General features: G+C 45.5%; 1 protein-coding gene across 3 annotated transcripts in view; it reads right to left on the reverse strand.

The window, feature by feature from the left end:
• Nucleotides 1-3,953: 3,953 nt before the first annotated feature.
• LOC116949362 (voltage-dependent calcium channel subunit alpha-2/delta-2-like) overlaps nucleotides 3,954-14,683 on the reverse strand; it is a 112,099-nt gene continuing 101,369 nt past the window's right edge. For all 3 annotated transcript variants that reach the window (XM_032966592.2, XM_032966591.2, XM_032966590.2), the window contains 3 exons: nucleotides 13,549-13,658; nucleotides 13,073-13,149; nucleotides 3,954-11,937 (listed from right to left, as the gene is read on the reverse strand). In XM_032966592.2, the coding sequence (XP_032822483.2) occupies nucleotides 11,821-11,937; nucleotides 13,073-13,149; nucleotides 13,549-13,658 (304 nt within the window). In that variant the 3' untranslated portion in view covers nucleotides 3,954-11,820. The remainder of the gene's footprint in view (nucleotides 11,938-13,072; nucleotides 13,150-13,548; nucleotides 13,659-14,683) is intronic.

The raw sequence follows: 14,683 nt of genomic DNA on the forward strand, positions 1-14,683 counted from the left end.
TATCTACGTGATTTTACCACAAAGACCCAATAATATGAATTCCTGCAGTCACAAAAGCTGTAAGTCAAGATTTATACAAAAACATTTTTTTTAAATTAAGTTTGATCATTGGTGTCAATGATACTGTAGTGACGTAAATGGTGTTACGAGGGCGTTCACGCCAGCTCCTGCTACAGGAGTGCAACTCTGCGTCTGGAGCCCTCTCTCTAGCACCAGAGTAAGTGCGGCATGTCAGCCAGCCCTAGGGGGGATAGTCCTGGTGATTGCCTGGGGAGAGGGCAAGTGAGGACGTGGTGGCCTGAGTGATGCCTCCCAGTCCAGAGTGTGTGCCTCTCTGTTGCACACTACAATACTACTCATCATGCTTATTGACTGTGATCTTGGATGCTGATGCTGCTGCTTGCTTGATATGTGGATGCACACAACTCCCATACCTGTCAACCCCTTATCAGTGCCCTACCTTATTATAAACCAATTCCAACCTTCTTCTTTGGTTCTTTCGGTAAAGTCACGTAGAATGAGAATAAAACAATAAATTGGTAAAATAAAATAACACAATAATATTATAAAAAAATAACACAATAATATTATTGTGTTATTTTATTTTATCAATTTATTATTTTATTCTCATTCTACGTGACTTTACCGAAAGAACCAAAGAAGATGAATCCTTGCAGTCACGAAAGCTTTAAATCGAAATTCAATTCCAACCTTATTGATCAGCCCGTGCCCTTAAAAAGCTCAACGTTCATCCTACAACGTCCCATCACAGGGGAGAAACACAAACAAATAGACAAATGGTTATGCCCAAATTGAAACGGCTGTACGCTGTATGGGCCTCAACTCAATTTCCCTGTACAAATTTTGATTTAAAGCTTTCGTGACTGCAGTAATTCATATTCTTAGCTCTTTCGGTAAAGTCACGTTGAAGAGCTAAGAATATGAATTCCATGTACAAGTGTAGTGAGTCCAACTGAGTCGCAGGCGTTGTTCTTTAGAGGCAACACTTTTATTTGTAGCATCAACACGTAACACAAAGGGGTAACTGTCCCATCACCCGATACAGCCTAGGGTGGTGGCCACCCAGCTAACTACCCTATATGGAGGAGTTGCAGCTACGAAGGGTCTGACCCTCACTCGGGTCCCGACCAAGTGTTGATGCCTGCAGAGCTTCCAGCTTGGAGGACGTAGAACTTCAGCTTGTAGAATGCAGCGACCCCGCTCCCTCTCAGGGACCCACCTTATATCCCCCCACGGGTCGGGGCTGCTCCGCCCCGAGCCCCGTCCGCCTTCTGGAGCCTTCTAGCTCCCTCTTGATCCCTCTCGAGAGCTCTCCCCAGACACGTGATCACCCCCTAGTCCCACCACCTGGGGGCCTCTCTGTGGACACTCCAGATCATGTGTCTGCAGGGTCAACCAGATGACAGTACATCGCGTGCCGCGTGGCCCTCTTGGGCCGGCACCATACACTGACATCCCCGATGTCACTATGCAAGTATACGGGGTAAACCGTATGGGTTGACAGGTGTGGATAGATGTACTATCTAGGTAGGGACGTAGGTGGATATGGGTAAGGTTTGGGAGTAGGCGAGTGGGTAAATAGGTCGTTGGGGAGGTACGTGGGTATATGGGTAGGTAGGTTGGTGAACGGAAAACAGATAGGGAGGTGAGTTGACTAGGTAGGTGAGTGGGTGTGTAGGTAGATGGGTGAGTAGGAGAGTGGGTAGGTGGCTAATTTGAGTTACCATTATCTATCCTCAATGCGAACACCGACTCTTTCTGGACGTGGAACACATTTGAATTTGTGACGAAGCCGACCTGTTCACTCAGTGGGAACGGAGCGCCGAGTCTCATCATGGGGACACACCAGCCCCACACTGCAATCCAATGGCTATGCTCGTGTTGCTCCTAAGGGTTTCCGGATGCTTATAATTGGCTGAAGTCTCCACAAAAGCACTATTTGAGAGATCACGGGCAAGATAATTAAGCATCATTAAACGACGATATATTAAAAAAGGTCGTAAAAACTGCAATCATTACATTGCCTGACGGGAGCAAATCACTAGAGTTTGCTGTCAGTAGGTGTAAGTTATTCCTAATGTAGTCAACATACTGCCATGCTCAATACACTGCTCCATTAAGGGCCTCCAAATGCTCATACTGTTGCCCGTGGGCGTTTACTCTTTAGACGCAGTGGTGTGCTTATCCCTTTCATAAATCATGAACACTGGCAATTAAATTACAGGAGCAGACAGGAAATGTCCTAGTCGGCCACTGCTTGGCGAAAGGACCTCTACTGGAGAACCCATCGAGGAGCCATGTGGCCTGTACGTGTGTATGTTGAACCTCTTTCGCACCGTACGAAGCCAACTTTGCTCATCGGAAGTGTGGGGGAAGGACAACAAACATAAGGCAGTTCTAAAGAAATGAGCTTTCAATATATTTAAAAGTGCGCAGTTCTCAGTGGGCCCCCTAATATCGGAAGGAAGATCGTTCCGGACGGCCGCGGAAGTGCATCTGAAAACGCGCGATGCAGTGGCCGTCTTCGTTCGATGGCCAGGCAAAAAGCCGCTGCGAGGATGACCGGCGTTTGCAAGCACTTGCATGTGTGAGATGAGTTGCGACCCTTATGATGTATTCGTTCGGCAACCGGATGCCAATGCAGCTCGGCGAGCCCTGGACGGACACAGTCGGACCTTGCGGTACCTGTCATGACACGGTGCCTACTCTGCAATGCACGCCAGGCGTTTTGTTTTTTAGGAGTGGGAGTACCCCACACGTTACAGTTGCCATGGACGGCCGACTGGAGTCGACTCGGGTGCTCAACTTGCCCTAAAATCCAGTTGATGGACAACTCGAACAGTGGCGTATAGTTGCTGATTGTGTGAGTTGCTAGAGTTCACACGTGGATTGGACGTGTCTTTCCGAGAGATATTTCTGAGTAAGACTTTCCCAGAAATACTTGCACGTGAAAGCTCAAGACCACGCTGGTGACAAATTGAAATTTAAATCATCATTAGACCTCCTTTGCCAGTACCAAAATGTAATAATAGAGTTTTCCCCCTTTTTATGGCAACAAAACTGAAACCTTTTTACAAGGATTCATGTCTGCATTAACCACAATACCTGCAGTCAAAATGCAAACAAAAAACATACTATGATAATATATGCATTGTCCTTGAAACTGATTGGTCCACACCAAGGGACGGCTTTCTTTTGAGCCTCGACCCAATTGGTGCTCGACCAGATGACGTCAGAAGGCGTACAGCTCAAGGACAATGCACTATCAAAGTAATGAGGGCTCGGGGTGACCATCTACATCATTAGACCTCCTTTGCCAGTACCAAAATGTAATAATAGGGTTTTTCCCCTTTTTTCTGCCAACAAAACTGAAACCTTATTATATTTGATGTAAAATTACACAATTATCGCTGCTTTCAACATTTTTGATTGACATGTTTGCGTGATGCATCTCCACTCCCCGACGAATGCTAACGTGGAAGAGCACGTGAAGCAAAATTTGGCCTGCACAATTTGGGACCCTACCCAATATTTCTGCCAGATTTAGTTGATAAAAAAAAGATGTACAAGAAGTAACTAGAGTTCAAAGAACATCTGTGACCCATGACAATGCTAAAAACAGTGGCGGCAGTAACGACATTATCAGCTCAGAGGGGTGTTGCAATCGGTCAGGTGGGGCCCCAATATTTGATTTGTCTCGCGCGGTCGCACTTAGGCTAGAATAAATCTCGGTTCCTCTTGCCTAATCATATAATTGCATACATGTGTGTTCTTTGACACTGTAGTTTAACACATATCTCATGATGGCAACTTTGGCCACCAGTGGGGGTTGACGGGGCAAGGCACCCCCTGCCCCAATGCTTGTTACGCTTCTGGCTGAACATATATAAATGGTTTGATGTGAATGATCAAGGGACACAGACAAGTTTCCGTCAGTATAAACACATGCAGTATAAACATATTTATTTACCGTTTCATGGAATACATTTAAAAGACGTATTTCAGTCACAGTCACTATGCTGTACAAACATTTTACAAAATGTTTTAATCACAATAAAATCATTACTCTCAAAAAATAACATTCCGAATTAAGCATTTACAGAGTTTGTTTTATTGGAACAAAACCATTGCATTATAAACCACATTGTTTAATCATACCATTACCTATAGGTTTCAAGGCAGTCATTCAGACCAATGAAGAGGAGAGCCATTCAACACACTGAAAAGCAACTGTGAAACAAGAGTCTTAGTAGTGCAATGATGGCTGATAGAGTCTTAGCAATACGTTATCTTATATACAGCGGAGAACAAGTTTTCCTTTTGGCATGACAACCCAACAAGACTGCCTCCGAAGAATTCGCGATCTGACTTGACTATGTTAGCTCCGTCCATCACTGTCAATAAAGATACTGCACACAACATTGCGTTTTTCAACCCCTTAACTCATCAGTGTCTGTGCGAGCGGCTGGAAGGCTCACGTGGTTTTGTGATCGTGGTTATAGAGTCTGGCTGTAAATACCCAACGATGCAAACATTTAAAATTCGCCCGTACAATCACCATCTATCCACGCGATTCGCTAAACAATCTAAAAGTCAAAAAATGAGCGCGATTTTAAAGGGCACAATGTCGAGTGTCTTTCTCGAGAACCATGCTTTTTTTGGTGCCTGCTGGTTCACTCCTGTAGGGAATTTAACGCTCTGCAATAAGGATCGTGGAACTTAGCAGCAACGAGAGAAAATATAAGGGGAGGGGGGGGGGCAGGTGCATTGACAATGCAAAGAAAGATAGTGAAGGGGGGGGGGCAGCACTCATTACCATGCCGTGGCATTGCTGTTCTTTCCCGGAACGTGGGGTTCCTCGGCGGTGCCGTGAGATGGAGGTCATCAGTGGACTTCAAACTGCACGAATGCAATTTATGAGCATGCTGCTCAGCTAAGTAAATAAATGCATAGCATTCACTTAGAGCTCGAGAGTAGATGTTCTTAATGTCGGGGGGGCGGGGGGGGACTTGACAATGCATTGTCTAGGAAGCTCTCTTTTAAAGGGGGCAGCATTATCAGTGGGCAGCACCCTTGTTCGAAGATTTTAAGGGAAGCACCTGCCTAGGCTCAAGTAAAGACGCTCTGTCGTCGCCGCTTGGACTAACCCACCAAGCGACTGTGCCAGGGCGCACACTGGCACACTGGCACGCTGCTTTCAGTGCGGGCGTTCCACTTCGTCACGGCAGTGCAGTGGGAACGGCGCGGTGAGCCGATTGAATAATGAGCGGGTCGATAAAGCGGGTCTCTCGTGCAACCTGTAACGGGAGAACCTTTTTTACGGGAAGATGCAACTCTTAAAAAAAAAAGCGTACACAAGTTTTGCATCCGGAGGGCTTGTCTGACAAGGGGGTTTTGTAGCTTTGTTGGTGGGAAACGAACTTTAAATCGAATCTGCTTCCCTCGTGGTCACAAAAGCGTACTCCTCAGAGTCGCCTTAAATTCCTTCAGTTTATTTTCTTGTCTCACACATGAAGCTTTAAATGTACACGGTTTAAATTTGTATAGCGCTTTTCATCTACAGCATCCCATCAGGATGCTTTACAGTGACCAAAACAACAATAATTTAAAATCCATTTCCCTATCAATCCAGCAAAAAAAATACTCAAACACGTTCACAAATTTAATTACAAAAAAAGATAGATTGTGCCAGCAAGCAATCCTGGTTCCCAACAGGAGTTAGAATTGAGTTCCACGAGGCAAGGAACAAACATTTTTCGTTGGACAATTCAGGACACGGAGGTCAAGATCGTACCTGAAAGAGTTGTTTTTGTTTGGTTGTGACGGCCGTAACTGGATCTCCAACATCGTTACCAAGTGACACCAAAGCACATACCGCATATATAAATGGATATGTAATGATGCATCGATTCAAAGAGATTTATGATCATGATACAAAATTGTAATCTTGCGTGTACGGATCATTTTACATACAATTCAAATACGTTGTCTATAATTGGTTAATGTCAATTTTATTGGCGCTCAATTGAGCTTAACACCAAAAATTACCGAATTGAATCACGACCCTCGAATAGTGATGATTCATCAAATTGCGAGGGGAACATTAATCGTTACGGGGCCAAATTATCATTGATTATTTGTAATACTTATCTAAGGGCTTAATTTATCGTACACCATGGAGTAAAAACACAGGCCAAGATAGACAGGAGTCCATAGCATCCGACAATTCCGTAGAAAGATTGATATGCAGCTTAGGCTAACCACCCCGGTTGCTTCAGAATGATCTGCCACCAAGTGTTTGCAACTGCAGCACAATCATCGGGCGCAAACGCTTGGGATGCCCAGCGAAACGTTTCAAACACATTTGCAATGTTGTGGGGGTAGTACACTTCTTTCTAACCAACCTTGATTCGCTTTTTACAGTACTCTATTTTGCATTAACTGTTTTCTTGTGTTTAACGCTCAATCTCATTATTCAATCATCATTATCATCATATCGTTTTTAAAGAAGCACTTTAAAACGTGTTTTCAAACAATATAATTGTTAAACTATTTGATTTGATAAGTCAAAGTATTATTCCCAATAGCGACTAACCAAATCATCATATACCTGTACATAAAACAGACTATCAAACCATGCCAACTCACAGCTTCACATTCAAGAAAGTCCATTACAAAAAATCACTATGAAAATACGACAGATGATGGCAAAATGATTCGGCAATAGCGTGCATTTGCATCACTTGACGGCTGGGAGCAGAGGCAAGGCTATTTCAGTTAATCAGCAGCATAGGGGTAACAATTACCAGGTGTATTGGAGGCCAATATACCTTTTCCATTGGCACATCTGAGTCAAGCCAGTGTGGGGCCTTCACGGTACAGTCAGTTTTCCACTGTCTTTCTGCCATGCCAAACCAGAACCACAGCGTAAATACACAGGCCTCGCAAGACATTTGAATCTAGCTCCAGGCCAAGCAGGGCCAGGGGCGGGGCTAATAATGCGTTCATTGCGTGTGCCACCAATCATTACTCAAAGGACGGTGTCACCACACGTCATCTACGTGCGTCTCCATTCTTTCACTGTGTGACATCAGCGGCACGCAATGGAAAAACAATCAGGCGGCCACCTAACCCACACCGGGCTGGCTCGGCAGGCACCCGGCACGGCTCAGTTGCACAGTGGAAAAATATATTTTAAAGGTCTGAGGAAGGAAAGGGGTTTGGTGAAGAGGTGCGAGTCATTAATGAGGACAATGCTGTCTGCTGTGTTTTATTTAAATGCCCATGCCACTTTCGCTGCTTAAACAAAGGGAGTCGACCAATAAAGCATTTTCTCAATGCAGTAGACCATTATAGGGTTTCAGGAGGGACTGATATGGGATGTTTGGCCAATTTGAATCATTCAACTTACACGATATAATTCATTTACCCGGTAAAGCCTCGTTAAGGTCTCACAGCTGGTCTTAAGAATTGTTCCATTTTGGACGTTTGGTCAATAATTTTTTTCAGTTTTTCATGACAGGAAACCGTGTTGCTTAAAAAAATCCACGCATATGAGGGAATAACGCTCAAAGTCCACAGACAGATCAAGCAACCAACTTCCTACAGGCATCCTCTGCTGCTGCTGCTGCTTTGCTGGTGGGTGCCTCAGCCACAGCGTGGATTCAACTCGACATGATTCACCACCCCGACTTCACGAATTGCGCTTGGGGTTCGTGCTAAACAATGCAAAGAGCAAAACATGGGCCCTACAGATTGGCCTCACCTCGTCACTGGCACCAGGAGTAATAGAGAACAAGGGCAAAGGAGGCAAGGGATGTGGGGACCCTTAGGCTGATCTGTTCAGAGAGGGAGCTGTCTGGCTCCTTACCAACAACCCCAGCCAAAGTGACAATAATAAATATGCAGACTGCCTCGGCTCTTGGCAGCCCAATAGGTTTTCCGTAAAGCTGAGAAACGTGCCCACTGCCACAGCGCGTGTTGGTAAGCTACTTGACGCCGGCGGAAGTTAGTGGGCAGATGCTGAATCAGTGGCGTAACCGTCGAGTGGTCCAGGTGGTGCAAATGGTGCCCGGAAGGGCGGGGAGGAGGGCATGGACCGGAAGGGCCCAGGCACGGGGCTACAAAGGAGGGAGGCAAAGTGGACACGTGCCCCCATATTTCACTCCTTGCACGAGGGGCACCATGCCAACCCGCGCTACGCCACGGCACTTGGCCTAACCGTTATGGCAAGAAGTGGGGGCCTTCAAAAGCAAGCCCGCTGGTGTATCGGTGCTCCGTCTGCCGTTGACGGTAAAATGCGCGTCAATAAATTAATGCAGCCTGAAAATTTAACACTTCACAAAGGGCTTTAAAAATACACAGCCCAAACCAAAAACATAGCTTATAATGTAGAGTACAGCAATACAAATCTGCGTTTAAATTGATGAGTGAGGCAGTAAGGCTCTTTTCGTTGAGTTACGTATATTATCTACATTAGATATGCCAAATAAAATGATACGTTCCTAAGGTGTTAATACGCTTATATATGCAATAATAAGCAAGGCATTAAAACAATCAAAAGGTTGCTGAGCAAAATATAGTTTTTTTTTTCTTTTCTCCCATTTTCAGTAACCACAAGCAAGTAGAATTGAATTAAAACAGGCCAACCCATCCACGTACGACTAAATTTAAGATTGGCACAATAAAATCTTTACTTGAAACGGTGTAAGATATAGATAGCTTTTGAAAGTAACCATGCGAACAGGTCACGGACTAAAAACTGCCACGCAGAGTTGTTTTTTTAAAAGCACACACAATATTGCACGAAGGCAGATAAGGCAAAAATCGAGTCTCACGAAGAACTACCAGTAAAAAAAAATTAAACCAACAAAATCACACCACTCGCTTGTCAATCGACATATCGATATTGATTGAAGCGGCACAACACCGAAAATCGATAGATGGCATTTGACTTCCTGCCGAAGAGCCAAATAAATTCGAATGACAGTAACGAGTAAAGTGATTTCAGAAAGTTTATACAGCTCGTTATTTAAACGTGACGACATGCCAAATGTAAATAAAATAAATAAGCAGACAATACATCTGTCATCTATCCATCTCTTCAGATAAAAATGTTTTTCAAAAGTATATCTTACACGACCCATCAGCCACACGGCATTCTGGGGAGTGCATAATTTCACCAGCATTTATTTAAGGCAAGCGAACCCTGGACCGGATTGAACATAAAGTGTCTCATCAATGGTCAGGGTTGCTTGAAACAATGCTGCTGAACTGCCGATGTTACAGGCAAGACCCCCCCCCCCTTTCAGGATCATGGGTCTTAGTTCGATGCAAAAATTTACAATAAAAACTGAAAACAATAAAAGACAGATATGAAGGAGACATTGCTTATTTATTTTGTTTATATCCTGCCAAATGTAAAAATCAGTGTGATACGCATCTCAAATACGCGGGATTCTTTTGCGTAGCTTTCTCGGTGCACCAACCTTCCACGAGCTAACCACATTGATTAATAAATAATCCCATCGATTGCACTCCTCATTGTGTACTTTACACATTCATAACCATCAGACTAGATTTCAAATAAAAGGGCCAGTTTGTGACTCTCCCAAAGGGAACAGCTAAAATTGCAGCAAATCAGCAGCGTACATGTCGTCTCTCTCATCCACAAAAAATGTACAACAACAAAATGGCTTTTGTTGTTGTTGTTTTTATGAAAACCGAGATGCGCGCGAGTGTTTTTTTTTTAAAACACAGGAGATAAGAGTTGGCTTCCTTCTGTCAGCCAGCACTGCGAGGAGTGAGCCCCAGCATTTCGATCTCTCTCTCTCTCTCCCTCTGCTCGGTTTATACAAACCCCGCCGCGCAGAACTGCATTTCCGAAGAGAGCATCGCTTTGAAGAGTGGCGCAAACGATGCCCCCGTGCCCACAAAGTGTCATTAATAAGACTCTCTGCGGCGAGTGGCAACAATAGTAAGAATGCAGCAGGAAACTAAAAATACCAACGAGCAATCAACCGGGGGATCCATTTCAAAGCAACGTTTGCAGAAAATAATTCCACTCATCCTCCCAAGGCAGGCCATAAGAAAAAATAATGCGCAAGTCAAAGCGGTAACATTTCAAGGATGAGATTCGTATGTCGACGGGAAATGTAAAGGGGAAGCCCACAATGGTATAACACTATGCGTGCACGAGTGATGTTTATCGACCCCCAAATCGCACAGTTCGTGGAAATTAAAGGATTTATTTAAAGGCAACAAAATGGCTTCCCGTGTTGTGAAATGTAATTAACATCACTAATTATTCAGCACAAAAGCAATTTGGTGCTTATCTTATATTAATGAGTTACTACCAAATTAACGTGCACTTTCCTGGGGGGGGGGGGTGGGGGGGGGACTGTTGTGCTACAAATTAGTGAAAGACACCAAGATGCGTCCCATAGAACGTGGGGTTGGGAGGGGTGGGGAGCCTATTAATTACGATACCAGACTAGCAATCCACTGAAGCGATTAATTTGAATGTAAATCATTAATTATTGTAGAATTACCATAATCCCTTGTTGGCCAACAAGTTGGCCATTTCTTGAACATCCCCAAAGCAGCTGTGAAGGGGGAGAGTGCGCGGCCAATATTACGACACGTGGTCACGTGATCGCGAAGCCAAACAAAATCTCGTAACACAACACAAAAACACCGACGGGCAAGTTGGCTTTTTCGTACAGAAACGTCGATTCGTTCAGAAAAATTTCCGTGCAGGCAAAACAAAAAAAAAAGTTCCACGCATTTGAGCAACCAAATCCGTACGCCGATCAAATTGTCCGTTTTGATGGCGGGTCTCGCAACGTACACGAATAGGATTTAAAGACACCCCGCTCGGCGTACATGCACACGTGCACGTAGCAACAATCCTCAAACACACACGCGCGTAAGTTGATGCTAATTGCTCAGAATGGTTTGGCAAAATTAGAGAGAGTGAAGTTTCCACCGGTTTTTTTTGACATAAAATAAATTTCAATCGGATGATAAAAAAAAAATGAGGTGGAAAAAAAAAACTCCGCATTTTTAAAACTGATGCAGACTCCTCGGCGTGGCGCGCAAAACGCCCGTCGCACTCGCCCGGCAAACACTCGCTCGGCAAACACACGCTCACGAAAAGCCAATGCACAAAAAAAAGAGATGTAGAACGTGTTGACAAAATACACTGGGGCGAATGCAATGAAATCGACGGGAAAAAAAAAATCACATCGGCAAATGCTGGGAACAAGGTGACGGCGCTGTTCGAAGAGCCCTCTCGATCTATACGCGGGTCGGGGTCACATTCACGGACAAAGCAGCCACGTGGTGAAGCGAGGACATCGATGGTCTCCCGACTGATCGGGGGGAGGGGATGGGGAGGGGTGTTCGGCGGGCGTTGGTGGCAGCGCGCCACGAGAGACTCACAATTCAAGGAATTGCCCTCCAATGGGCAATTAAGCACGTGCCAAAAAAACACAGCCAAACAAAGGCATGCAGGCGCTTTAGACTCACACGTGTACACATGTACACAACAGCCACGCGCACGCTTCAAATGCACGCACGCTCTCAGGCACGCCTGCACGCCAACGCACACCCTTTTTTTTTTCGCGAGGACCATCGCGGGAACACCTCGGCTCATTGCGAGCCACTTCCAGGCAAGCGCTGACAAAACACATACGCAGCGCATCAAGAGCCGGGAGCGTCAATCCTGGGTTAAGGGTGGGGGGTGGGGGAGATTCTTTTCCGGGAGACCGCTGTGGCTCTGTGTTGACAGCAGAGTCCTCACGAAGGGCAGAAGTGGATGGGGCTGAACAGCCAGAGCGCCAGCACTTGCAGACCGACCAGCGCCAGGAAGCTTGGCTGCAGCATCGAGCCTCGGCCACAGTCTGATGTGTCCTCCTGAAAAACCAACAAAAAAATCCCACCACCACCCCCGACACACACGGTGACCATTGGTGATGCTCCGTGGATTACTCAGCTCTAAGCATGCATGTCTACACGCTAAGGTAGGCATCCTGCTGAATGGGGTTTTTGCACGACGCACAGATGCGGAGTGCTTTGCAAATCCTATTCGTCAGGTGTCCCCCATGGAAGCCAATATCCTCCAGCAGATAGTTGTGGTACTACGAACCCAGCAGCTTGGGTTTAATTCCCAGTAATGGTGCACTGCAGTCGCCAGTGATATCTGAATTCATCCTGGCCCTCCCCTATATTGATTCAGCCTTAAATGAGTACCTGGAGCAGTGTATAAACATCAGCACTGGGGAGGCTTGCCATACCACCTACCTCACGCATTCCAGTTACACCTTGAATGACTATGGGAGGAATTTTTTTTGCCACACTCCTACGGTCTGGTTTGTCATCCAGTCAAGTGGGCTGGATCCGGATGCCCTCAGCAAGCGTTGGTTGGTCAAGCGAGCGACAACCACGCTCCGCGTGCGCTTGCCTCACTCATGGCCCTCATCGCTAAACTCCAGAAGAGTGCGACAGGTTCCAGCGCTCAGAACAACGCTCGGAAATAGAGGTGATGTCACAAGGTCATCACGGAACGGCAAAGTGTTCCTGCGCACAGGTCAACTCTCGTGGCTGCGTTTTTTGCTTGAATAAAACAAAAGACGAAAATTGGTAAGAAAGAAAAGTGCATACGCGTGTTTTTGTCTTGGGACAAGTGCCATGATGTCGGATTTAGAATGGGCACAGAAATTTGTGCGGCGAGTCGCTAACGGAAGGCAGAGCGTTTATTAAACACTAGCACAGAACCCGTTGCTCTGCAATTGGATATAAGAGACGGCTGTCATTTTCAAACCCTTCTCACAATCCTGTGCTCGGAGAACTAAACAGAATGTCTGTGTTTTTTTATGCAGGAATAACATAGCGAGATAATGAAGGCAGGGGGCATGGCTGGAGCCCAAGGAGCAGCACTTTAGGGGCACGAAACGATACCGAGTCATTCCTTGAAATGGTCCGGCACCGCTTTGGTACGATCTCATTATCATCGCGGGAACGCGGCGTTTGCCTCTGCGCGGCACGGTACCAGGATGTTGTAGTCGAAGCAGGAGTCCGGACCCTTCCTGTAGCGCGGCGCGAGCTCGCACATGTTCGGGCCGTCCGCTGTGCGGGGGGGTTCGTCAAGGAAGCTGGGCAAAAAAGCACCGCAAAGCAAATAGCGAAACGGGGGAGGGTGGGAGTCTGCCATGCAACAGAGCAACCAGAAATAGTTTAACAAGGAAAGAAGAAACACAACTGGAAAATTTTAAGAACTTTGGGCCACTGCAAGTTGCATAAACCACACCAGACCATCTTTAAGAATATAATGAGTCGGTGTAAAAAGTCAAAGGCTCCAACGGCCAAATTAAGGCGACTTATCAACGACTCTAAGAGCAGCGGGGGAACCATCCAAAGCTGAGCTCTCCACAGCTCAGCTTCCTTGTGGTGTAACGCGTCTCCCTTTCAGGAGAATAATCCGGGGAGGTGTGAACACTCCCAGGGGACGCAAGGTAGCAAGGATACACTTCTGCTCAGCCTGTATAAGAGGCCTGTTGTCGCACATGGGACACATGATCTTCTCCGACACCACGAACACCAGGTTGGAGTTGGCCAGCTTCTCCGCGAAAAAGAACCTGTGGCAGAGAGTTCAGTCGGGAATTGAAGAGTGGCACTGCGGGCGAAGAAGCGCTTGCGGAAGTTGAGCATCCACAAATAACGAAGCGTCGCGGAGGGGCAACGCCACAACACTCACCAAGATCATCGTCTCAATTTTCTACGCCTGTTAATTGTTTTGTCGGGTCTTTCCAAATGGCTCTTTAATTTACTGGAGTGTTGCTCATTCGAATTAATCTATAGTATTAATTTGATTGCCTATACAGGAGTCCCTTGGTTAACGTTTTTAATCCGTTCCACGAAAAGTACTGTAAACCGAAATAACTGTTAATCGAAATAAATTAATTGCATGAGTCTGCAAGAGCTGTTTGCACTGCCAAAACATAAAGCGTAATGTAAACAAAGCCAGTCAAGGTTTAAACGCCCATGAATGGGCATCGCTGATTGGCTGACGCATGCTCAGCCCACTTATGAGTGCTCGGATTGGCCGAAATTGGCACCCGCGTGCATAACGTAAACATATCGTTAATCAAAATTTGAACATTAGTCGAATCCATGGGGATCCCTATGAGAGGCGAAACTTTTAACGGAAAAACTGTAAACAGATGTCACTTAACTGAGGGACTACTATATATATAGGTCCTTTAAACAAATATATCCTCCTTGCCAACAGTATAAATAATGTACACATCCTCTATATTGTTATGAATAATTGCACCTAGGATGGATTGATTGTATTTTAAGTTCAAGTAAGATACACACGATTGATTCCTTCCGATTACAGATAGCGAGAACACATAAAACACTAAATGCAACATGTAAAGCACCTGTAATGGATATTCAAGAAAATAACTATCCCATCTTGGCACAACTGTCACTCAAGTTACATGAATAATTTCAGATTCGAATAAGCCGAGTTGATTTATCCTGCTGCTCGATGGAAACCCATCGATTTGAAGCTCAATCTATAACGATCGCAGTAGTTCACACGAATGTCCACGACACACCAACCAAAGGGACAAAGACAAACATGTGGGACAGGGAA

Source organism: Petromyzon marinus, chromosome 36, assembly GCF_048934315.1.
Source record: "Petromyzon marinus isolate PM22_M1 ecotype Great Lakes invasive population chromosome 36, UKy_Petmar_22M1.pri1.0, whole genome shotgun sequence".
NCBI lineage: Eukaryota > Metazoa > Chordata > Hyperoartia > Petromyzontiformes > Petromyzontidae > Petromyzon > Petromyzon marinus.